This window comes from Lutzomyia longipalpis, chromosome 3 (assembly GCF_024334085.1).
Source record: "Lutzomyia longipalpis isolate SR_M1_2022 chromosome 3, ASM2433408v1".
Lineage (NCBI taxonomy): Eukaryota > Metazoa > Arthropoda > Insecta > Diptera > Psychodidae > Lutzomyia > Lutzomyia longipalpis.
In genome coordinates, this window is record NC_074709.1 from 7,868,189 (window position 1) to 7,893,447 (window position 25,259).

Consider the following 25,259-nt stretch of genomic DNA (forward strand, 5'->3'; position numbering starts at 1 on the left):
TTATAATTTAATTTGGTACCACAAAAGGATTTTCATGTTGAGATATAACGAAGATTTGCAGCATATTTCATGGGAGAAAAAATGTTCCAAGATTTAATTGAAATTTTGCATGAGAAAATCATTTCTGAAATTCTTTTAGCACAAAAAAAATCCATTAAAATTCCTTCGATGTTGTGGGATGTGTGGGGCTTTTTATCAACACCCAAACACCCTCAAACATGGTGCCCTCAAGAATCAAAAAGCTTTTTGGGATAAAAAATTCATCGGGCCTTTTATGGAAATCCAATGACTTAGCGTATTACAATCTTCCTGATGTGCAAATATTGTGCTCAACGTTGAATTAATATTTGAAAAAGCACCGATAAGAGAGAGAAAGAAAAAAGGTTTTAGCCGGGAAAACAAACTCATCTGGTATTCCGCGTGAGAGAGAAATATTTCCACTGGCTTCTTTGACATCAATACATAAATCTCTTAATCCGATGAGAAAATGTAGAACCAATTTGATGGCATCGCACCAATGTATACGTTGCCCCTCAGACTCCTCTCTTTGTGTGGAGGGATTATTAATATTTCGTGCCAAAGGACTTTCCCCCCAACCACCTTTAGCTAACAATTTTCGCCTCTTTCCACCTTTCATCTCATCTCTATCGTTCCACGGTGCACAGGAGCTTCATATACACCCGAGTACTACATCAATATGCGAACGGGAACCCACTACTTCCCCAAAGGAGCCAATGGCATGCTGATCGAATCCAATCGATATAAATACGGCGGCCTCAACAAGATTGATGAAGGTGGCGGCAATAGCAGTGGATGTGAGTCAGTGGTGAGTACTATATTTTTTGTTGCTCGCCTCAAAATCATCAAAAGATATAGGAGAAAATCTCTGTGACGAAAGATTTAGAGGTGTGTTCCTCATAATGGATGAATAATGTTGCCAATTTTGGTGTGGAGAAAAATTCCAATAGATGGCACTCCTAATAATTCAAATTTTGAACTACAATTAATTGATTAATCTTATTAAATTAATCAATGAATTTAATTTTATGAATTTTTATATGTTTTAAAAATGATTAATTGTTAAAAAGAACGTTAAACGTTTAAAATAAACGTCAAATGTTAGAAAGAAATCTTCAACAATTAAAAACGTAAAACATTGAAATCGTAAAACATATAAAGAAATCGTTAAGTCATTTTTAACCCTTTAAGTTTTTTTGGGTCATACGCTGACCCAAACGTGAAACATTTTATTTTTTCAATTATTTATGAATTTAATTGTTTTTCCATGTTAGAAATGCATTAAATTCACGCATTAGGGGTCAAAGAAGACGTTCTGAGTGAGAAAAGTCATCTAAATAAATCATAGAATAAAAATCGCGATAAAAGAGCGCATGTTTCAATGTTTTTATGTTTCACGTTGGACGTTAAAGGGTTAATGCATTTTCAACATTTTTAAACACATGTAAAAAAAATTCTTAAGAACTTTTTTGAATAGATTTCTGTCTAGGTTCCTATGGGAAGGAGCCTCAGTGTAAGGTTAATTTGAATATAATTGTGATACGAACATAGAGCTATAGACATTCAAAGAAACTTTGCAGTAAGTCTCCACCAGTTTGATGATATCAGTGCGAAGCTTTAATCTCATTAGCCAATTGAATCTTTTCTTAAAGCTCTTATTGAAATCGAAAAGAATAAGAAGAAAAATGAGTCTTCTCTATGATTGGTTGGTTAATTCAAGAACAGTGTTCATTGACTAATTTACATTCAACTCAATTTTTCTACATGATGGGGCCTCAATGCAAAGTTAATTTGTATAAAATAATTTAAAACAAAATAGAAAAAAGGGGACCTCATTACCTCAAATTTTCGCCTTTTAAAATAAACAGATTTTATGCAGAGAACACACCTCTTGAGCAAAATTCCAAAAGTTCAATCGATGCTTTTGCTAAGAAAAGTGTCGATGGAAATTTTCTACCGCTTGTGCTAAAAATAAACCACCCCCACCGCAATCATTAAAAGTTTTTCCTCTCGGTCATCAAAAGTTCAACTTTGGAGGTATATATTTTTATTCAATTAACCCCCTTAATCCACGGGCTGAATTTCATCCGCAACCATCAGTTTTGTTTGCTCTGCACGGAAAATATCAATTTATTCTCAATTTATGCATCAAGCACTGAAATCCACCCACCACAGCCCCTCCCTTGCTTTTGCCGTGGTTTTTCCCCCATTCCACTTTTTGCAGTGTTAAAGCTTCCAACATTCAATCGTACAAATTGTAGTTGAAAAAAAAAACAAGCATCGATAATAAAATAGTCCCCCATTTAGTTGGATATCCTCGTCAAAGCTGTCTTTCGTCCTGTCCATGTGGAAAATTTGCATTGACGGCACAACATTGACAATACAATAATTTTGTGAATTCGCAATGTACGCTGGTGGAAATACGTGTGATAAAATTTGTCCTGTCCAACTCACCCTTTGGGGAGTTTTCCCGCCACGAAAATCCCCTTCTTTCCTTGCAGTTTACCCATTAAATTCATTAAGCTTTTTCAACTATTTTCCATGTTCAAAACTTTTCGTGCCACCACGCTAAAAGTTTTATTTTTTGGTAAATTCAAAAATATTTTACTACCCCCGTGTGGGGGTTAATAATTTTCCGGATGATTGTAGAAGTTGCAGTGGCAAAAAAAAGCCCCATCAATCACCCTCGGTGCGCCACCAATTAGAAGGAATCTCTATAAAAACAGCAATAACTCAATTAGCAATCAAGGAGGGTGATTCGAGAAATGTGCGAGGATTGCGAGGATTGATCCTGAAATCGCACACACATTTACTTCACCAATAGTTTAGTGCTTTAGGGGGATGAAGTGATTAGATGTGCATTCAGGATCGACAATTTGGGAAGATGGAAGAACTTTACTGTTCATGAAAAGTAACAGTGAAAGGGGAAAAACTCATGTTGTTGAGAAAAATCAGTAAATTTTCTTATAATAATTATTCTTTCCCCATTCACGGAATATTGTGCAGAAAGGAGTTTATTCGTTTCTATATTGAAAACCCCGTTTTTTTAGGAAAAGATCAGGGTATGCCTAATCTTTAAGAGACTCAAAAAATAATAGAAATCGCCAAGAAAAAATCCCATTTTCCAAACTTGGATCACCTGGTAAAATAGACAACGAAATTTTGTTCAAAAATACAGTTAGTGACGTCATCAATTTGTTTTTTTTGTCTCTTTTTATGCACAAAGAACTTACAATGTTTTTAGGCTTCGTCAAAGATCTTTAGCAAAATATTTTTTATCCTTATGCATATTCAAAGATTACAAAAAAAACAATGGTGACGTCACTTTATGCATTTTTTAGCAAAGATTTGCCAACTCTTTTTGGGTGATTTTAGTGGAAAATTGAAAATCTCATTAACAGTTTCTTCTGTCTTCGTTAATTCTCGACAAAATTGCACGAATCTCTATTGATGTCATTAAAGGATTTTTTCCTTACAAAAACAGGTAAACTCCTTTAATAATATTAAGCAGAGCAACAAACAAGAAAACTATCTGAAAAACCTCTTTAGGGATTCTCTCATTTCCTCATTCCTTTTATTTAATAAATTGTGCACATTCCTGAAACCGAGAGAGATTTTTCCAATTACACCAACTTAATTCCACCTGATTCACTTAATTTTTAATGAACACCCCCACCTAGGCTTTCCCCCACCAATAGTCTGTGAGTACACTTATATATACAAAGGTGTTGCAGTGCTCTCACATGAATTGCATTTCCCTCGATTTCCTTGGGAAAAGCTGCAATTACGAGGAGGAAGTTATATTTCGGGTGCTGCAGACAAATTATGACAATTGTAATCCTCTTTAAGGATGGCTTGAGGTGCTACTGCAGCAATTAAAGGAAGAAAAATCCTTAAACATTCATTGCTACTGTCTTCTGGATGTATATAAATTCACCCCCAAATCCCCTATCTTGCGGGGGAGCACTTCTTTGTCCTTTTATCTCCAACGCGGTTGAAACGGTCGTAACTCACATGGACGTAATGTGATTTATGAGCTCTGGCACGAGGTGAGACCTCAAATGCAGTGTATCCATGTCACAGGCAAAAAGGGAAGAAGGACTGGGGGGAAATTGATTGGTTCACGCCTCAGCGGTTCCAAGTGTGATCCAAATGGATTGATATATTGATCCCTTTTGCAAAGGTGGGCAATCATCGTCGAACTGAGAGTTGCCATCTGGACAGAAGTGCTGCTATGGTCAGATCCGAGAGATGCAATCAGACTAATTATCTCCTTCGCAATAGTCTCCCAGCTGCTCCAATTCTCACTGGCACCAGTCCAATTCCCATGCAGAAGAATCTCACAGTTCAGGCGAATTTTGCCACAAAAGGAATTGAATGTGAGTGCAAGAATTTAATTTGTGTGGAAGAGGGACTAAAGTGTGGCCCTTTCACATGAGTTTAAAACAAGAGCAATATTTTCCCATTATAGCTCCTTCGCCTCGGCAACGGTGCAGGATTAGGACGAACCCATGGTTCTCGACAGCTTGTCAGCTTGAGGGAAGCAATGGGGTGCACAATGCAAACTTTGTAAATCATCGCATCGATCGCGACAACAGTTCCACATCATCGGGCGTCAAATCCAGCGCCAGTGATGTGGGAACGGATGAGAAATCCGATAAGAATAAGTGAGGCGGAATGTTCTTCACCAGTGCACGGTTGAATTAAATTTCGTTGAAATGAGAAATGCATTTTGCGCAAATTTCATTTGAATTTATCTAAAATATTTGCAAACTCAAGTTTTTTTTTTAAAATAAATTTCAAACAGAGGATTAATAGGAATTTCTTTGATTTTTTTTCGGGGACATTTGAGTGCTTAATCAGGGGCTGTATTCTCTAACAGTGAAAAACTCTCGTGATAAACTCCTGAAGGCATTTTGAGGGGGAAAAAGTGAGGAAAACTTTACGTGAGCTTGATTCTTTAAGAAAAAAATGCATCCGTGATAAACTCCCGTAAGATATTCCCGGTTTTCGAATTTCTTTTAAATCTGTAAACCCTTCAGGAGTTTATCACGGGAGTTTTTCAGTCTTAGAGAATTCATGTCCAGGGCATGAATTCTCTAAGAGTGAAAAACTCCCGTGATAAACTCCTGAAGGCTTTAGCGCTCTAAAAGGAATATGAAAACCGGGAAAATCTTGCAGGAGTTTATCACGGATGCATTATTTTTATTAGATGATCACGCTTATGTGAAGTTTTCCTCACTTTTCCCCCGTAAAGTCTTCGGGAATTTATCACGAGAGTTTTTCACTCTTAGAGAATACAGACCCAGGTCATGTAAAATAAGGAAAATCAACATTCTTATATTCTTAGAAAATTCTAAAAAAAAAAGCGTTTTCACCGACTTTTCGTCATTTCAATGAAATTTAATTTTACTGTGTGAATTTCTCTCTATCTAAATCGAAATATATTTATTTATTCATTCAAATATCCCGTAGAAATCCCATTGATTCATCCGAATCGGACTCAAGCTCCTCCACGGAGATTGAGGTGAGTCGTCGGACATTCTCACCCAACACTATCCGGAAGAAGAGGGCTGAGCTCGTGAGGTGCGACACCAATGGCATGAGGAGCGTGTCAACAACCCAGAATGGCGGAGAGAGTGATGAAGATGCCACCCTTAACGAGATGATGGGGAAATTTGACGAAAGCTACGTCTACGAGAAGGAAACAGACATTCTCAGGTATAAATTCTCCACCACTGCCCTGGCAAGAGAAGAAGAAAAAAAAAGAGAATCTTAATTATTCACGAAACAATTTGGAGGGAGCACACAAGCCTTCAAATTTGTTTCGCGAATTATGCAATTTTTCTCGCTTTCACCACCTACCCACCCTCGTTTCCCGTTTATTCCACCCCCCAGCTTGGCATGAGATATGGAATCATCTTGGGCATTTTTCATCCAGATTTGGCGCGCGTGAATGACAAGGAAAGGGAAAAAATAGCCATTTATCGTGGCAGCGCGCGGGGATACTTTTAAATTACTTTGATGGTGTTTCTATTGTTGCGTGCGGGGGTGCAGATCCATCAATCAAGAACTTTCAAACAATATGGAGGAATTTTTTTGAGGGACTTTTTCATGTGAAATTGGCCAAGGGATGCTTTTCATTAATCCACAAATTGCCACACACAATTCAATTAACTGCCACGCTCCTTTTTTAATTTACAGCTTCTGCAGAACTTTTTTTCCAGGCATTTTTGGGAGTTTTTAATTATTATTTTTTTAAATATAAAATTGAAGTGATAAAAACGTTTTAATTACGATGAAAAATAAAATAGAGAATGTTGATTTATTTTATTTTATTTTATTTTATCATTTCTGTTTATCTTTTTAAAAAATCATTTTTTGAAGTGGAAAGTTAGTTAGAAAAGAACTTTTTGTAGCTATTATTATTATTTAAGTTTATTGAGCTAGGCTTTCGCCATATTCAGGCAGAGGACTATTAAAAAAAAACCACTCGCACACCGTATGCAAGATGTCTAAATTTCAGTTCTCTAATTTTCAAGATGGCCACTGCTGAATTTGAATGAATCATCGTATGGGTAACGTTACCCTATGCAACATATCCAAATTTCAGCTCTTTAGCACTTAGGGAAGCAAAAATAGCGCAGAAAACCCAATTTTAGGTATTTTTCGATATTTTTCAAGATGGCCGCCAAGTTATTTCTCAACGATAAGACAGAGAATCACTCAATAAATGCGTCCAACTGATTTGATGAAGAAAAATATAGTAAACTATACTAAATATGCGGCTGAAAAACGCCATTTTGAAATAAATGGCGGCCATTTTGAAAATACGGCAGGACAATTACCTTTTGTCTCCTGAAAACAAATCTACCATGGGATTTCCGGTATCTCAAACACAAAAAAAGATATTCCAAAAAAAAATTTGCGCTTATTGAACACCCATACTGCTAAAGAAAATTAACTAAATCTGGCTAAAACTTTTTTTTTAAGTCAAATAACTAAAAATTACAAAGAAACTTCTATTACGAGGACGAAGATTACGAAAATTTCAGAAGACTGTGGTTCTAAGTTCAATCTTTCATCTAATCTTAATTAAAAAATATTTTCCAGACAATTTTATACCTGATGATAGAGTGATTTGTCCTCGAAACGTCATTGAATTTAAATATTTTAGAAGGGAGTATTCCGGATTTTTCTTTCGTATTTCGCATAATAATAATAATATAAAATGTTTAATTCTTTAAATATTTACAATTTTTTTCAAGAATCAACAGATCTGTCTTCAACTTACAATATATAGAAAAAAGAAACATTTATGAACAAAATATAATACAATAAATAAAGAGAAAATAATAAAAAAAAAACTCTTCCAAAATTGAAAAGAAGTATTTCGCATCATACGAAACATCCAAAAGCTCAAAAATCCTTTTCTTTTATTAAAAAAATCATTTTTTATTCGATTAATAAAATCTTTTTGTTAGACTAATAAAAATCATATTTTTCTGAAGAAAATCTTCTAATCTAAAAGCTTCTTATATTTAAATTATTGACAATTTTTCAGAACATAAAATCAATAAAATCCCCACACTATGCTCAATTGAACAACACATACACTACATAATATTCTCAGAAGCATAACAAAAAGCCCTGAAAGCTCAATAAACTACTCTCTATCTTTCTCAGACTATTATGTGCGCACTTGCTCCAAAATTTTAGCATATTCATGAATATTTCAAGAGAGTGTGTGCAATGCAAACATACTGAGAGCATCGTCCATTGGATATTTGCAGTGATTCCGATCCCACGGACTGCTGTGCATCGGACTTGGATACGGGCCAAGATGCGGGGGATGAGTGCGACACGGATGAACTGTTGGAAATTGATTTCATCGACACGGGGTCGATTCAGGAAATTGCAGATAAGGACCATGCCCGGAATACGGGTAGTTGCTCCTACCACGCGTACCAGCAGGACAAAAGGGGCAGCAAGGTGCGACGGAGTCACAAACATCTCGACGATGCCACGTCCAAGAGGAGGAAGCGCTTTGTGCGCACCAGGAAGAAGAGCACTGATAGGAATCACAGTCATAGTTCGAGTCTCAAAACGGCGCCAATTCTCGCGCCAAGGGGTTGCCGTAGCGTGGGTGGGACGCCAGTGTGTCTACGGAGGAATCAATCTGAGGAGAGGAATGCGTGAGTGTTGCAACAACCCCTCTGGGTCAGAAGAAGCCAAAGAAAAAACTAACAGATAAATAATTTCCTTTTTAGCCGAGAAATCTCTCCGCTGTCGAATCGATCAAACTCTCTCACATTCACGGAAATCCATTCAGTTAGGAGTCGCTTCCTGGCAATTGCTGAGAGTGAAAAAGCCCTCATAAAGGCAGATTTGGAGGCGGATGTGAAATACAAGCAACTCATTCATGAAGCTGAGACCATCTTGGTGTCCATGAAGAGCAATGGATTGCGTGAGACACCCACCCCAAGCCCCTCGCGAAGGGTGTGCAATCTTCCAACCAATAAACGCGTGGAAATGCTGCGAAATTGCGAAGCAGACATCAAGAGGGAGATTGTGAAGACAGCATCCGGGAGAACGCATCACGATGGCACTGAGAATCACGTGGAGAACATTGTGGTCAATAAGAGGCTGGAAATCCTTCGCTATGAGACTGCCTCTGCACCCAATAGCCCCAAATCTTGTCGCTTTTCCCCACGAAAGACTCACATTACCAACTTTATTCAACAAAATGTCTCTCCAACGGAAATTCTGCGAAGAAAGAACGCCCCGGAAGTGACAAAGGAGGTTGTTCATGATGTCAAGGCAGCCCCAAAAATTACAGCAAAGCAAATTTTTAGTCCTCCAAGATCTCCAACACCAGTTAGGCGACGAATGCGATCGCTCCAGATGTCAAGAGCTTCCATTGACTCCGATTCTGACACGGATGAGAATGCAACGCCAATCCCAGCGAGGAAGGAGATGAATGGGAATTGCGAGATTGTATCCGGAAAGAAGCTACAGAGCTGCAAGATTAGCGACAAGAGTAAACTTCTCAAGGAATTGGATCATGTGAATAGGAATGTGCAGCATAAAGAGAAGCATCCCCTTATATCCTTTAGATCTGTTGATATTGGACATGTCAATGAGATTTCCTACTGCCCACAGAGTGAGCCGCTTAAGAGGAAAATTTACACAGGAAGTGCTTCCTACGATAAGATCCAGAAGAGCCTCGATATGGAATCTGGTGAGTTGGAGAAAAGATCAAAGAAAAAATGAATAAAACGTTAAATTTAAATTCAATTTTTGCAGAAATCCCAAAGAAAGCTCTTCTGCAGAAAATTTCCCTGCTAAGAAAGGAACGTCAGGGCACAAAGCTTCCCAATGATGAGACTGCCCTCGCGGTGGAGACAAAGGGCAAAGTGATAGAGCCTGAAACAGAGAGAACTAGCCCTGAGGGCAACCAGAAGCATCAGCTAATCTTGCACACAATTGAGGATCTAAAGCGAAGCCTCGAGGATCAGAGTATAGAGCTGTGTGGGCTAAATGATGCCGATGAGAAGCCCCTTCTTTAACCCCTCAACACACGGTAAAAAAAAACCTTTTCCCTCCTCTTTGACAACTTTTCTCATATTTATACATAAAAATCTCTGTTGGAATGCAAAATGTTATATATATCGGAACACGTGTAATCATTCTTTTTTCATTTTTTAGTTACAAATTTGTTAGAAAAATTGTTTATTGTTGATTTTTTGAGAGAAAAATATGCAAAAATATTTTTTTTTGTATTTAAGTGATTGTGAAAGTTCTCAGGAGAACACTTGGGTTATCCAAAAACATTCTCAAAATCTCTTACAGTGTGAATGCGTTAGAGATTGAAAAAATTGTAATCTTTCAACTAAAAAAAAAGTAATTTTTAGGATCTCTAGAATTATTTACTTTCTAATCAACACACTCAAAACTATTCTAGTTCTTATATTATTAAAGAAATTGATTAAGAATGATAAAAAAGTAAAACATTCTAGTCTATAGTGGTCTTAGTCAGATGAAATTTTTTGATAAAAGAAAAAAAATGTAGAAAATTTCTTGAAATAGTATTTAGTAAAAAAAAAGAAGAAGAAAAGCATTAATAAATTTGTATACTTTACCTTTGAAAAAAAAAACAATGGTGAGCATTCATTTTTACATTTATGACTTTATAACCAAGTAGAAATGTCCATCCACTAGAACTGTAGTCCTATAAAACATTTAGAATAGTTCTTAGTCGAGAGATTTAGCCAAAGTCACGCAGAAGTCCTATCGTTCGAAAATTTAATAAAAAAAGAAAGTACAGGGTGGCCAGGAAATTAGGGCATGATTTTAATCGCGAATAGCTTTTGATTGGATTGAGATATCTGAAAGCTTTTGCCGCCAAAAGATGCGTAAACTCAAAAAGTTTTATTTGCTTTTTATTTCAAGTCGATATCTTAAAAAATGTAGCCACTAGAGCAAAAAACGTGGAAAAAGCGTTTTCTCCATGATAAATATACTGCTTTTCATGACAAATTAACGCTTAATGCCCATGATGGCAATATCTGCTTTAACTCAAAAATATTCTTAAAATGTTTGAATATTTGGTCGCATAAAGTCAGGAAAGGCTTCTTTAATTCAAATTTAGTCAAATATTCAATTGTTTAATGATCTTTAGATCATTTTAATGGATTTTGAGAAAATCAACAGACATGAAATCCAGAATATTTCATCGTTTTCCATACAAATGGTAACTTTTACATTTTTTGCTCTAGCGGCTCCAATTTTTAAGATATCGACTTGAAATAAAAAGCAAATAAAACTTTTTGAGTTTACGCATCTTTTGGCGGCAGAAGTTTTCATATATCACAATCCAATCAAAAGTTATTCGCGGCTAAAATCATGCCCTAATTTCCTGGCAACCCTGTAGATGAAAAATATTTTATGCTGTATATTGTTTGATTGATTGTGGATCTATTAGAGAATCCTTTTAGTTTTATTTTTCCTTTTTTTAGAATTCCCCTTTTCAAACAATTTTCCTGTAGCCTGTAGTTTTTTTTTTAATTTTTTAATTGCATTTATTTGCCATCAAAATAGCACACAAAATGGCACAAAACTTTTATTCTTGCAGCATTTTTATGAATTGCACAAATTGACTCAAAAAAGAGCCACCCCCACCAATGCCACATCAACTTATTTATGCAACACACTACGGGTTCAGCGAGCTTAAGTACTTATTAAAAAATTAAAAAAAAAACAACAAACTACTAAATTGCACTTACTTGTGATAAAATAATAATTTTCATTGCAATCTGCAAATTTTTACACCCAAGGGGCGAATAACTGGGAAGTTTTGTGTTTCATCTGATGAAAATTATTCAGTTTTTTGCGATTTTCTTAAGGCTTCTGTGTAAGTTTTTTCTTAAGAGCTCAAAAAATTTTCCAAACTAAAAATTGAACGGAAAATTCTAAAGAAAAATAATTTGTAAACGTTAAACGTCAAAATGTTAGAAAAGAAACGTCAAACGTTACAAAGAAACGTCAAACGTTACAAAGAAACTTAAAATAACAGATTTACACAAAAGCTGCTTATGGCTTGAGTAGTTTTAATATCGCACTTGGTTAAATGAAGATTCCTAGAACTTTGTATGGAAAATTTCAAGAATTTTGAGTAAAAATTAGACTTTTCTAAACAAGTTTGAAATTTGACTTTGCGAAAATTTCAACAAAAAAAAATTCCCGAAGAGCCTTATTCAGCCATCATGAAATCCTTGAAATCTCTGAATTTTGTACTGAAATAACAAGATTTCAAACGAATTTCAAGAGTTTCTTGGTCGCCTGAATAAGGCTCTTTATTCAGTATTAAATACCAATAATTTCATAAATTTCACGTGAAAAAGATTTATTTCACAAATAAATTTAAAATCTGGCCCAGTTGCTCGCCTCTTGATTCCTTCACAAAGTGCTACACTCAATCAAACAACATATATTCACAAAATAATCATTAAAAAAAAATACAAAAACCTACTAAATGCTAAACTAAAATATAAAACAAAAGTTACTCACACAGAAGGAGAGGAGATAAGAAGTAAAAGCTAATCTTGCTCAAATAACTATGCAGCATTGCAATAAATTTAACATAAATGATGGAAAAACAATAAATAGCTGAATGGAAATCCTGAAGGAAAAAAAACTCAAGAAGAAAGCAAAATATATTTTGCAAAGTATACAACTATTTGAAAAAAAAAAAATATTGCCATAGTGCATAGATTTTTTGAAATATTACATGAAATAAAAAAAAAAACACTTAACAATAATAAAAAAATATAAAGGATAATTGTAATTTTTCTATTATGGGACTCTTTTGTAGTTATTTGGCCTACAATAAATTTAATAAAATAAAAAAAATGCAGAAATTAATGATTTTTAATTTATCTTAAATTCCACAAATTGATGAAAAGGTTAATAAAATTCAAACGAGAGGCATTCCAATGCAGAAACATCCATTTAGGAGGTGAGTTATAAAATGCAACATTAACATTAATTAAATGCAAATATATAAATTTTAAACCCAAAATAAATATATTTAATTTAATTTTGTCTGTCAATATAAATTCTCATTTAGCTCCAAAAATTAATTGGGTTCAGTTTAGCATTTATAAGCATCCCCCTGTCACGAGAAATTACCTCTAAAATTGTTTGTGAAATCATTCTCTGGAATAATTATTTAATAATCCAGGAGAATCTCCACATTGAAAGCTCTCAAAGCTTCGTATTGAGTTTGACGTTGAGTGTACTCAACCCCTTGTGTAGTGTTGCAAATTTCCCATGGAGTTTGCACGAAGAGGTGGTGGGAAATGGGGTCAGTTGAGAGAGCAAACGACAGAGAGCAACCCCTATGTGTACCTTGTGGAACAAATGTGCACAAAGCAGTGCAAATTGCCAAGCATCCCCACACAACTGAAACCTTGACCTTAATTTGTTCGATGGGGTGGTGCATGGATTGAAAGTGGAAAAATACCCATAACAAGTCAATTAAGTTCCGTTAAGAAGACTCATATGAGAGACAATAAAATACCTTGATGATGCTAAGAAGATTTTACAGACATGTTCAAAATAATAGAGAGAAGACTACTGTGGTAAAAGCTCGTAAAATATAAATTAAAAGACAAGATTTCTAGCAAAAAATAAGTAGTTAACACTCATAGGATCCAGTAATTTTACCCCACGTGGAGGACCAAATTGGTCACCGTGTCCAGCACAATAAAAATGTCAAACATTAAATGTTTTGTAAATTAAAGGTAACGAGGAGAGAAGGTTTCACTAATTCTTAATCTACTTTAAGGACTTTAAGTAACAATCAGCCTAATTTCTTTAAATGTTATGTCAATTAAAACGATACTAAACAACTCAAATTAGGTTTTTAGCCACAATTTTGCATATTTTGATCATTGTTCGGAAAACTTATGAAATAAAATAATATTTGAATTTGGCGCGCACTCGAAGTGGTGAATTCGTGTGGTGAAAATAGAGAATGTAGGGAAAAAAAAGAATGATTTGGCGGCAAAAATGACAGATCGGTTTTGGAAGGCAAGGAATACGGATGCAAACGTGCCTGCTCCGTAATAAAGTGTAATTTATCGCGTATAATTCGGGGAATTTCGCGAACAATCATTGAATTCAATTCATCACTTTCTTCGGTTTTTAAAGTAACTTTTCTCACAAAAATGTATAAGATTTTGATTGGCCACTGTGACCAATTCCAACATCCGTGTATAATTTCGACTTTGATCTTAATTATAGGGTGGTTCTAATAATTTCTCACAATTCGTTAGTTATATAAGATTTTTAGTATTCTGAGAAAAATCTTATAAGATTTTGACATTTTATTTTATTATTTTATTATTTACATTATTTATTATTTAAATAAGTTTGTAAAAGAAAATTACTTTTCTAGGGCTCTTTAAATGTCTTTCTGACTATTTTCCTGAACAACAAATTCTTTGTTTTCTTTATTTAGACCGATAATAGAACGATTTAAAAACACCCATCTGTCAAAATCTTACAACAACTTTACAGTTGTTAGGAAAAAAATGAAAAGATTTTTATCAGAATCTACCCGTATCTTTCAAAAAGAAAAAAATTTCCAAATTTTTTTTCGCTTTACTTAAGTTAAAAGAAATTTCTTACAAAAGATATGACAATTGGTCCAATAAATTTTATTTAGTTTTGATATTAAAATTTTAATTGGCTACGTGTTCAGTAAAATTCTCTAAGCGAAGAAGACAATCTGGTACACTGTAAGAAAATTATTAAGAAGAGGAACATTTAATTATGAAAGAAAAGTAGAAATTAGTAAGAAAATTCGGTAAGATAATATTAAAAGTTGTCGATTCTGTTAAAAATATTTTATTTTCTTCCCTTGAAATCTTAAAGGTTCTATATAAGATTTTGACATTTGATGTTTTAAATCGTTGAATTGTTCTATAAAAGAAAATCAAATGATTTAGTGAATTCAGAAAACATCCAAGAAGGTCTTGAATGAGCCTTAAAAGAGTAATTTTCCGCAGTAAAATTACGAATAAAGAAGCAAATAAATTGTCAAAATCCATTAAGATTTTTCATAGAATTGTAGGAAAAGATTTTTAACAGAATCAATCCCATTAAAATATTTGGTGAGTCTTTCTCTTTATTCTCATTATTCCGCACATAATTGTGGCAAAATGTAAGCTTCAAGGGGAATTCATCTGGCAATTTTCCAACGCAACAAACGAATAAAATCTCCCCAAAAATACAACAAAATCTGCAGAATAAAAGACTTTGAAGATTTTTTTGTGGAATATAATGCTGTTTATTTCAGTTTATTTTCTCTTTCTAAATATACGCATTATTCTTCATTATAAATTTATCATTTTTTTTACTGGCATAAGTCCACATCCCTGTCATCGCTACACACACTACCATCCTTCGCATCCTTCCACTACCACGCCAAGCTTAAAAAATTCATTCTACGCCACAGCACTTTTCCATTCCTTTTCCTTATATGACCCTTGCGACCCCTACGACCCTTGCGACTATCCTTAGAGACATGAGATTATATAATAATAATTATTTCATCTAATTAATAGCTTTTCATGTTTTTTTTTCATCTTAATTTGACAATAAATTGTTAAAGTTCTTCAAAGAGTGATCGATATTCTTTTGTTGTTTGTCTTTAAATGGGATCATAAGATGTTTTCTCCGTTTTTTATTCCTTTCATTATTTTTTTTTATTCAATGTTGGGATGACAAATATTTGTGCTGGTTAAAAAGTTTCCATATATAGGGGGGAGGGGGGAGGGAAGAGAATATCGCTTTGGATTGGACTTGAGTGTTGAAAATGGGATATCCATTCAAAAAGTTTGTTCCTAATGCCTTTTTTCTCAGCTGTGCTTTCGCTTCTTTCAGTTGAAACACTACAAAAGTTTCCTCGGGGGATATTCTTTGGAGCTATTATCCTCAATTTTATTATATACATTTAGTATTTTTTTATAGTCCATCCAACAATTAACAGTCAATATATTCTTCACATTCCACAACATTTACATTGTTTTTTTTGTTAAGGATAAATATGTCCTTTAAGATTATTTATAAATTGTTTCAGTTTAATTTTGAGGGGGGAGGGGTTTACATTTATGTTTGTTTGTTTTTTTCATTATTTTAGTGTCCTTAAGGACTGGTTAGCATTTTCTGTTTGCATTTAAAATGCGGAAAATCTCTATTCTCACTGATTAAATAAAAGAGAAAATCAATGTGCAATTAAATATTTTTCTTTTTGTAGTAAGAAAATGTTGAGAAATTTCTTTTTTTCTTTGATATTTTAGGTCATAGAAATTGACTCGATTTTAGAGACCAATGAATTGAGATACAATCAGTCTTTCAGAGAGCCTGAAGACATGGCAAATGTCAAAGGAATTCTTTATTTATACGTATAGTTTATGAAAATAAAATCCTCTATTCCTCACAATGTTCTCCATCTTCTTCACTAAAACTGGTGTAAAATGTTAAATTTCCCTCTGGCTGCTGCTTAAGAATTTTATTCTTTTGATTTTGGTGACTTGGGTTGTTTGGTGTCGGCCTTGTCTGGCTTAGCTGCCGCTGTGGCTGGCGTGGCTGGTGTGGGATCGTCAAAGAAGAGAGGATTCTTCACTTCCATCTCACCAGTCTGAAAGGAAATGAAAGAAAAATCCAAATTTTAACCGAAAAAATTATTTGTTTTAGAGAGAAATTAAAAATTTAATCGAAGGAAAAAGTTTGGAGAAAACTCACCGGAGCTAGTCCTGGACACTCGTAGACCGTGTAGTCTCCCTCCTCATTCTCATCGTCACTATTCACATCAGACATTGACCCATTCCTCTCACCATTTAGGCTGTTCTCCATGGCAATTATTTGCTGCTTCTGATGCTGATAGTGATACATTTGAGCACTCTGGGCCAGACGACGATCCCCAGATGGGGAGACATCCTTATTGGGACCCGTAACCCCGTAGGCAGGATAATCCACATCAGCAGCTGCCTTGGCCTTCTTGTAGAAGCTGCAAAACAATAAAATAATTCCCCATTTGAATCTCTTACTTTTCCTTTTGTTCTCAAAATGATTCACCCAGAAAATTGATTAGAGATAATGTTGCGCGTCTATCACACTAATATACAGCTTATCTTGACGTCAGTCCCCATATTTATTTATGTATTCAAGAGGATTTCACTTCCTACGCACGCAAATCTAACCATCTTTGGTCAAAAATAAATGTTCATATCGCTTTAGACTGAGAGAGAGAGATAAATCCCAGAGAATAAAACTTTCGAAAGCTTTCACAGAACATTTAATGCAACGAACGTTCTTTTATTTGCCAGCATGTTGAATTAATTGCTGATTTAATCGCGATGAAAATAGAATTTTCATCTCAATTGAATGCTTTCCTTCAAATATTTATTTCAATTAAATACTAAAGATGTTTTAACTGATTAAAAATAATTTTTTGATTTGACGGAAGCTGAGAAAGGAAGAGCGGGAATTGGAGGAAAATTAATTTTCTTACAGACAACGTCAGAAAATTGTTTTTTTTTCTGCTTTTTTCTTTATAATTTTTACGCCAGTTTAAAAACTAAATTTTTGTGTTGTTCTGAAACCTCAGGATGATATTTAATTTATTTTAAAAAATTCAGTCTTGCATCAAAGAATGAAAAGCATGGAAAACAAAGAAAATTATCAACACAAAATAACAAAATTTTGCTCAAAGAAAACCCCATAAATCAATTCTGATAAAAATTATAAAAAGCTTGTCCGCTGGAGACGCCTGGTGATTGCCGAACGTATCCATCTTTCACTTGAAATTATTCTTAAACTAATTAATTTTAAAATTAAGAAATTCAGGAAGAAAATGGAGGCGCCTGGTTTTAACTGATCGTCTCTAAATTCACTCAAAATCTCCCAAAAAATAAAGAAATTTTTACATAAAATGGTATACCAACTAACTTAGAACTCATTTAAAAAAGTTAAAAGCCTCCAAAGTCTTGGTTTAAAGCTCTCTACTTTTAATTTATTCTTAAAATATTTCCAAGACGTTTTTCTTTTCTTTTTCTTGATGTAAACAAGAAAGATTTTAAGAAGTTTCTGTGACAAATCTTTAATAAATTAACGTAAGAAAATTATTGCAAAGGACTTGAATTAACTCAGATATGTCCAGATGTCTTTCTTTTGAAAGCTTCCCATTGAAATTTCGTGAAAGAAGTTCTACTCAACTTAAATGAAAATAAGAGCTTTTTATGCTATTTTACACAGAGTCAACAATAAAAATTCCAAAGAAGTATAATATCTGGGGCATCTAGTTTAATTTAGAGAAGAAGTAAAAAAGTATATTCTTTTTCTGAAATAAGATTTTCTGAAGAAAAATTCAATTCAATATCAAAAAGCTCCTTTTCTATTGATACTCTTTTAAGTATTTTGAACTTAATTAAATATTCTATTCTTCCTTTTCTGAAAGGTCATACCCTCCCATAAATAGCTAAACGGAGATGCTCTGCAAAATATTTCACGTAATTGATGTACAAAATGTCAAATACTCAATAAGAAATTAACAATTCTTGAGAAAAGTTTCTGCACAAAAGTCTACAAGAAAAGTTTTTCGCATTAATTATGCAAAAAAAAAGACGAAGTAAAAGGCACTTTGTCGTTGCACTCACTAATTAATTCACAAGTTGTACATACTAATTATTTAAGTTATTCTCAGTACTGTGCAAACACTCGTAGCGAATAGATCACGAGAATTTACGCAGAATATTTCAAAGAGTTTTTCCTCACATTTATTAGCTCACAAACTTTTAGTGAAAGAAAACTTTAAAGCAAAAATAATAAACTTGATTGAAGTGGAAAATGAGTGAAAAGTCGGGGGGCTCTGGCCCCCCAAATGTGGACCCTTTTAACGTGTACAATTTATTGCATCGTGGGGAGATGCCCACGTTGGAATCATCCACTAAGAAAAATTTCAAAGCTCTCAAAACAGCTTTTTTCACTCATCCTTCGGATGCAGAAAAATATTTTGTCATCGGAGGCGATGCAATAAGGAAGATGGATGTCTTTGATATCAATGAAGGACTTGAGATGATCTCGAAGCAGGATTTTTTGAGCACAACTATTCTGAAAAGCGGAGATGTATTGGTAAAGACGAGAAATTTACAGCAAGTTGATCAACTAAAATCCACAAAAAAATTTGGGTCCAATGAAGTCGATGTCTCCATTTCTGAGAATGGAGCCCTGAACCAGTCGCAAGCGATAATCCGTGTGAGAGAGATAATGAAAGTTGAAGTTGAAAAAATTGCCAAAAATCTAAAACAATACAATGTGATACAAGTGCAGAGATTGAAGAGAAGAGAGGGAGATGCCTGGGTTGATACCCCAACTCATGTGCTCACTTTTAGCACACCGATTATTCCCGCTGAAATTAAAGTTGGCTTCATACACGTGAAAACGGAGATCTTTATTCCTGCGCCTTTTCGATGCGGTATATGTCAAAAACTAGGCCACACCAAGAAACGGTGTAATTCCAAGAGGAATAGACCAACTTGTGTCAACTGTGCTGGAGCATATCACCATTATGGGCCTTGCCTACCAACATGTTGTGTCAATTGCCGAGGAAGTCATCCCAGTAGCAGCAAGCTATGTCCCAAGTACCTCGAAGAACGAGAAATAAATGCCATTAGGGTAACACTCCGGATTCCCTACAAACTAGCAAGAGAAGAGTTAATTCTCAGGCGTGGAAAGCCAACTTCCAATCCCATCAACCCAGTTCCGAGTTCTTCAAGGAGCAACGAGAGTGCTACTCACATGAAACCAAAATCTTATGCTGAGGCAGTTGAATCTTCGGCGGAACCAATAGACATCGATACTGAAAATCATGCAAAGGACATTGATGGACGTATGTTCGTTACAAACAACCGAGAGAGAAAATCACGAGAAGGACAAAAACCCAAAGTGACGAAGAAAGAGTTTAAACGAAACATTCACACCGCTACAGTCAACAACCTGAAAAAGGTATTCTCAACAAACCCCAATTATACGCTCAGAAACAGCTCATCCATTCAACACAAGGAAAACTCCACTAAACAGTTAGCCACATCAGAACAGTCGAAAATTCAGCCGGTTAAATCCGATCATCATGTTGCAGACCCATTCATAGGCTTTTCTTCTTCATCAAAGTCATCCCCTTCATGCTCCTTTATCCCATCTCCCATCTCCATTACCCCTCCACCGCCCGAAGAAGATGCAGAGCCGCCAGATATTGATATATCTGACGCCTCCTCAGATTCAGAAACCACAGGTTATATGTAAAATCATAATCTCTCATGTCTTAATTTTTAAGACATTTTGAGTTAAAATTAAAAAAAAAATTGTTAATTAATCTCTTTTGTATGAAAGAGATCTGTGAAATTACAATATATTGTAAAATTCATTGTCAAATTATACGGCGCGATATGCAAAAAAGTGCCTAATTATCTATGGAATAAATTTAAATTTAAGTTATTCTTTCTTCTTTTATTTTCTTCTCTAAATTCTTACATAAATATCTTTGATTTCTTCTATAAGCTTTACTGAATTTCAAATATTTTCCTTCTATATGTTTATTTGATTTTCTTTTAACCATCAACGATTCCATAACAAATGATTTCCCTTTGATATGTTTTGCCGAAATATTTCCCTCATGTGAAATACCTCAAATGTCAGAGGAGATCTTCAAAGAAAATTATATATAATCACAGTTGAATGCATTCCGGGAATTCACCCGAGAAGGGTTCATGATAAATAATATCCTGTATGTATGACAAATATTTCCTTAAAGCTCTAACCCGTATTTGGTTTCAATGGGTGTGTGTTCTGAGGAAAATTCTCGGAATTCAATAGACTCCATGAGGTTAATGTTCGATGTATGCTCTGGGAAAACTTACGTGTACCACCCGATGGCTACGGCAAGGAGGCCAACAGTGATGGCAGCACTAACACCCGCTACGAGGGCCACAACGTACATCCCCACAGGAGCCTCAATATCCATGGGCTTCTGGATGACATCGTGCCGTGCCAGGAGATTGGGATCCAGCACACTGCCACCATTGGGCATACCGTGGCTCAGCTTCTGCAGCAAGCCCTGCATCTCTCGCGATACCGCCTCATTGCTGGCATCGGGATCCACCTGTTTGAGCTTTGGGTTCACATTAATGGGACCCTTGATGCGGTAGTAGGGAAACTCCTCCTTGGGGTGCTCCTCCAGTGATGCATCCTCCGCCACACGGATCGGGAGTTCCAGATCTGTATCGTAGAAGCGTGGATCGTTGGGTCCAACGGCAAATTGGAAGGGCTCATTTGGGGCGTGTTGCTTTATCTCTGGGAATTGATATGTGAACCCCGGCTCAACCATCTCCTGCGACTGCGGAGGGCGATTGTGGGCAGCAGACGGGTCCAGCTGGTACTCCACAACTTTCTGCTGAAACCTCCGTCTTGCTTGCTCCTCGATAAAATTTAGTATCTGCGCAAGGTAGTTTTCATCATCTGCAAAAATATAAATTTCTTATAAAAAAATTGCCAGAAACTTGGCCAGGAAGGAAGTAAAGAAAATTCAATTCAATGGGAGGGAAAATTCAAATTTTTCAATTTCCCCCCAATTGATTAATTGTATGTATGTAGGAAAATTCAGGAGAAAGCAATAAAAGAGAAAGAAAACACGAATAAATTTCTCCAATATCGAATAGAAACAATAAATTGCAATAAATCAGAGGAATTTGAAAGAAAGCCATCTCTGCAGTACACTAAAATATTCAAAATCAATAAATTTCATGAAAACTTTCATCCATTATGGGGGTGTGGGAGGGATCCACCCCCACTGAAACACGAATAACATGCCCTCCTTCCACTTACATGCATTTGATGTTATTTTGGTGCTAGGCGCTCTCCGCAAACCTGGAACAAAGAAAATCACTATTTAGGACATTTTTATACCCAAAAGTTTCCTTTCCATCAGATTTATGAGAGTCTCGTTCCTTTTTTTTTTGAGGAGTTGCGGAGAAGGGTATTCACAACCCTTCCGCTCTTCCTAAAAACTCTACATTCCCCCCAACCACACAGAACTTGTGACGAAACTACCACCACCCACCCCTACATATGAGGAAAACCCTCTCTGGGGGAAAAGCAGGGGGAGGAAAAGTTTGGTGAAATAGGCTGTGTGTGCGCTATTTTTAGAAAAATTGGAAGCAACAGCAGCTCTTGGGCTATTACGTGCTTCTCAATCAAAATATAAATGAAAATAGCTCAATCATGGCGAAATCTTCGGCACATGGAGAGCACCGCAAGTGCCATAAAATGAACCACAAGCAAACAAGTTGTGCAGAAAAATTGCAAAATTCAATTAATAGCCCCGAACTACGAGAGGAAATGCTTTTGAGAGAGAGAAGGGGAGGCAACACCCATTAATTAAAAGCATCGGCAGTTTACCTGGCGGACGTAATTTACGTCTCAATAATTGAATTAATTTCAAGTGATTTCATTAATTACACCGTATATGTCACGTCACTCATGGGATATTGATTTTATTAAAAACGCATAAACAATTTAGAGAGACAATTTTGTTGATTAAATACGCAGTTAATTTATTCATGCGACGAGAAATAAACTTTCTGTCCGAATTGGCTGCATTGGAATGAATTAAAAATCATTTAATGGATTTTTTTTATGGAGCAAATTTGTGGAAAAAAGAGCTTTTTAATGTTCTTTTATGATTCCATTTATTGGCATATTTTTTTTGGCTTGAAATTTATTAATTATTATGAAGTAAATTCTCAATTAAATGGGGAAAAATAGAATTAACGGAATTGAGGGTAAATATTTAAACTTTTCTCTTTTTAGCTGTGATTCTTTCGAAGTTTTTCTTAGTGATTCTGATTTGATCCTAATCTTTATATCTATAATTTATGATATTGTTTAGAGTAAAGTAAAAACCATATGCTTGAAAAGAAACGTCAAATTCTGAAAAAAAACGTCAAATTCTTGAAAGTGTTTGTCAAAAAGATTGAAAAGAAACGTCAAAAGCGTTGAAAAATACGTTCAACGTTAAAAAATCATTTTTTTTTCAAGAGAAAAAGAAACATCAAATCTTTGAAAAATACGTTAAACGTTAGGAACTCATCGATTCAAGAAAGAATAGAAACGTCAAATGCTTAAAAAATATGTCAAACGTTAGAAAATCATTTATTCAATAGAAAAAGAAACGTCAAATGCTTAAAAAATATGTCAAACGTTAGAAAATTATTTATTCAAGAGAAAAAGAAACATCAAATGCTTGAAAAATACGTTAAACGTTAAAAAATCATTTTTTTTTCAAGAGAAAAAGAAACATCAAATCTTTGAAAAATACGTTAAACGTTAGAAAATCATTTATTCAAGAGAAAAAAAACAACAAATGTTTGAAAAATACTTTAAATGTTAGGAAATCATCGATTCAAGAGAGAATAGAAACGTCAAACGTTAAAAAAGGATGAAATTGTCAAAATCGAATTCAACCGATTAAACAGCCTTAAATTCTATTGTTTAATTTATCTAAACGCCTTAAACGTAACTTATTTTGAATCTAACTTTAAGAATTTTTGTTCATTTAATTAAAAATTAAATTAAAATATTTTCATAAAACATCCCTTTTGAATAAATTTCTATAGCTACGCCCCTGGAAGTTCCTATATGTTTAACTATTCTCCAGTCTCTCCTATTGTTAATTTAGTCCTTTATGCAAATTTTCCATAAACTATTTAATTAGCTTAACAAACTTTTGATTTTTATTTAAAATTGAGAAATTTCTCACAAAATATTATTAAATTGAAATTCCATACAGATTTTCTCTGTATTCTCTAATTAATAATAGAGGTACATCCTTTTGTTAAAAATTTCCTCACCACAACCTCATGAATTGAAGGGAATATTTTGCAAATTCATAAAGCAACATCCCAAATAGGGTGCTAAAAGTTTTAACGAACCATCGCGGATTTTCTTTACCACAGCGCATTTTCCTAATTATTCCATCAAATGAAGCATAATGGAGTAAACTCGGTCACGGAAGAGAATTTACGTGCAATAAATATTTAATATCACCCATATGGATGAAATATTCAATCACTTTTCTCGCCCACGATTGATTTTCCGACAATCATCTTCGCCCTTTAGCGCGATACTTTTTACTGCCATCCCTCAAGTGTCTGCGAAAGGTTTTCATGGAAGTAATTTCTTCGTGCGATATTTGCATTTTATTATGTTTGGCAAGGGTAGCGCGGATGTGGGGGGTGGGGAAATGAGGTGCTTTGGTGCTTTAATGGAGCTGTCTACGGCACTCTTGAGGTCCCGTGTGTGATCATAAAAGATCCCCATGGGAGCTGCGCGAAGGTCCCACCGTGGAAATCCATCATGAACAGACAAAGAAAATTCTTTCGTATGTTCTTGATGAGAACGTCTGTTTCGTTGGTCTGTCATAGCCATCCTACGGTTATATATATTCACGGGTTGACAATGGAAATTTATTTACTTTCCTTGGTGTATAAGGGGGGCCAACCGTTAGATTTTCATTGAATCGCCAACATATTTTTCAATGAAAACATATGAAAACTTTCTTTCCACATTTCTCTCAATTTCTTCGCACAAGATGTGGGCTCAGCAACATTCCAGCACAAGAGAAATAATTTTCTTTTGGGGGTCATTTCAATACTCATGGGGCCTTACACGAAATTTGGTGTCAATTGGTCCCACTTGAAAAGTTTCTCTTGTAGGAAAACACTCCCATTGGGGACATTTTTCACGCATCTACGCCTTAGAAATTTTTTTTACAACAATTCGATGAGAGAAAAAACACCCCTAAATAGGGGGATGGTCATCACCTGGAAAGAAATCGTGCTGGTTGATTGCACCAGACACGTATCCAAGTCCCAGCACCAGAAGAATCACTTCACACACTAATTTGAGCACCATTTTTCCGCACGAATTTTCATGCCCGCCATTATGCTGCGAGTCTTGGAGCACAACTGATGGGAAAAATCAATATCTATGCCTCCATGGGCACTCGCACACACACTTTATGTATGTATATTGAAGTTCTTCCCCCAAAAAGCTCAACCAGAGAGCTCTCTGGTGTGTCTGGCCAACCACTCGCGACACGCAATCGGTGGACACTGACGTAGGAAGTTGCCTGTCCTAGGATGTCTTCGGCAATGGATGGGCTTGAGCCTGGAGCGCGTGGGTGGGATGTGAGAGTGTGGAAGTGGCATGAGATTTTACCTCGCTCTTCAATGAATGAATGTTGTTAATGAAGCACCCAAATCCGTGTACCCCAAGCGCCGGCGCATTTGAGCTTTCAGGGGCAAATCGATTTCATATCTGTGTGCCATCCGCACAATACTGAAAGAACCTCTTCGCTTCATACCGAAGACTCCACAACATAGCTGAACATTAAGGTGAGGCTACATACGGTACATTTGGTGCGAAATGCTGGCTGAAGCAGCTGCTTATAATACATAAATTGATAATTTTACTCGAGTGATAAGACAATAAAAACCAACAAAGCATTTTTTTTGGAGAGAGGAAAACTCTCGTTTAGAGAAAATTAATTTTTAATTAAAAATAAAGTTAATTTTTTTGTAATCAGTTAATTATTGTTTTAAAAAATTTATCCAAATGAA

The 25,259-nt window shown here is 35.1% G+C and overlaps 3 protein-coding genes across 4 annotated transcripts in view; 1 reads left to right on the forward strand and 2 right to left on the reverse strand.

Annotated features, from left to right (window-relative positions):
* LOC129791799 (uncharacterized) overlaps window positions 1–12,459 on the forward strand; it is a 59,498-nt gene extending 47,039 nt beyond the window's left edge. For both annotated transcript variants that reach the window (XM_055830324.1, XM_055830323.1), the window contains exons 5-11: window positions 666–826; window positions 4,202–4,397; window positions 4,490–4,685; window positions 5,494–5,739; window positions 7,812–8,213; window positions 8,289–9,259; window positions 9,325–12,459. In XM_055830324.1, the coding sequence (XP_055686299.1) occupies window positions 666–826; window positions 4,202–4,397; window positions 4,490–4,685; window positions 5,494–5,739; window positions 7,812–8,213; window positions 8,289–9,259; window positions 9,325–9,587 (2,435 nt within the window). In that variant the 3' untranslated portion in view covers window positions 9,588–12,459. The remainder of the gene's footprint in view (window positions 1–665; window positions 827–4,201; window positions 4,398–4,489; window positions 4,686–5,493; window positions 5,740–7,811; window positions 8,214–8,288; window positions 9,260–9,324) is intronic.
* Window positions 1–25,259, reverse strand: part of LOC129791903 (probable hydroxyacid-oxoacid transhydrogenase, mitochondrial) — a 294,221-nt gene that overhangs the window by 246,874 nt on the left and 22,088 nt on the right. The gene's annotated exons all lie outside the window — the stretch shown is intronic.
* Window positions 15,860–24,793, reverse strand: LOC129791933 (uncharacterized). The gene is made up of 5 exons (XM_055830603.1): window positions 24,462–24,793; window positions 21,466–21,507; window positions 20,502–21,099; window positions 16,330–16,594; window positions 15,860–16,225 (listed from the first exon to the last, which is right to left on the reverse strand). The coding sequence occupies exons 1-5, from the start codon at window positions 24,550–24,552 to the stop codon at window positions 16,097–16,099; spliced, it is 1,125 nt and encodes a 374-aa protein (XP_055686578.1). The 5' UTR covers window positions 24,553–24,793; the 3' UTR covers window positions 15,860–16,096.

Excerpts from the sequence above, each read along its gene's own strand:
- LOC129791933 (XM_055830603.1), bottom strand. The coding sequence starts at position 24,552 with ATGGTGCTCAAATTAGTGTGTGAAGTGATTCTTCTGGTGCTGGGACTT. Across the intron at positions 21,508-24,461 it reads CCAGCACGATTTCTTTCCAG|GTTTGCGGAGAGCGCCTAGC; the intron begins GTGATGACCATC and ends TCTTTGTTCCAG. Across the intron at positions 16,595-20,501 it reads GTAGCCATCGGGTGGTACAC|CTTCTACAAGAAGGCCAAGG; the intron begins GTAAGTTTTCCC and ends ATTGTTTTGCAG.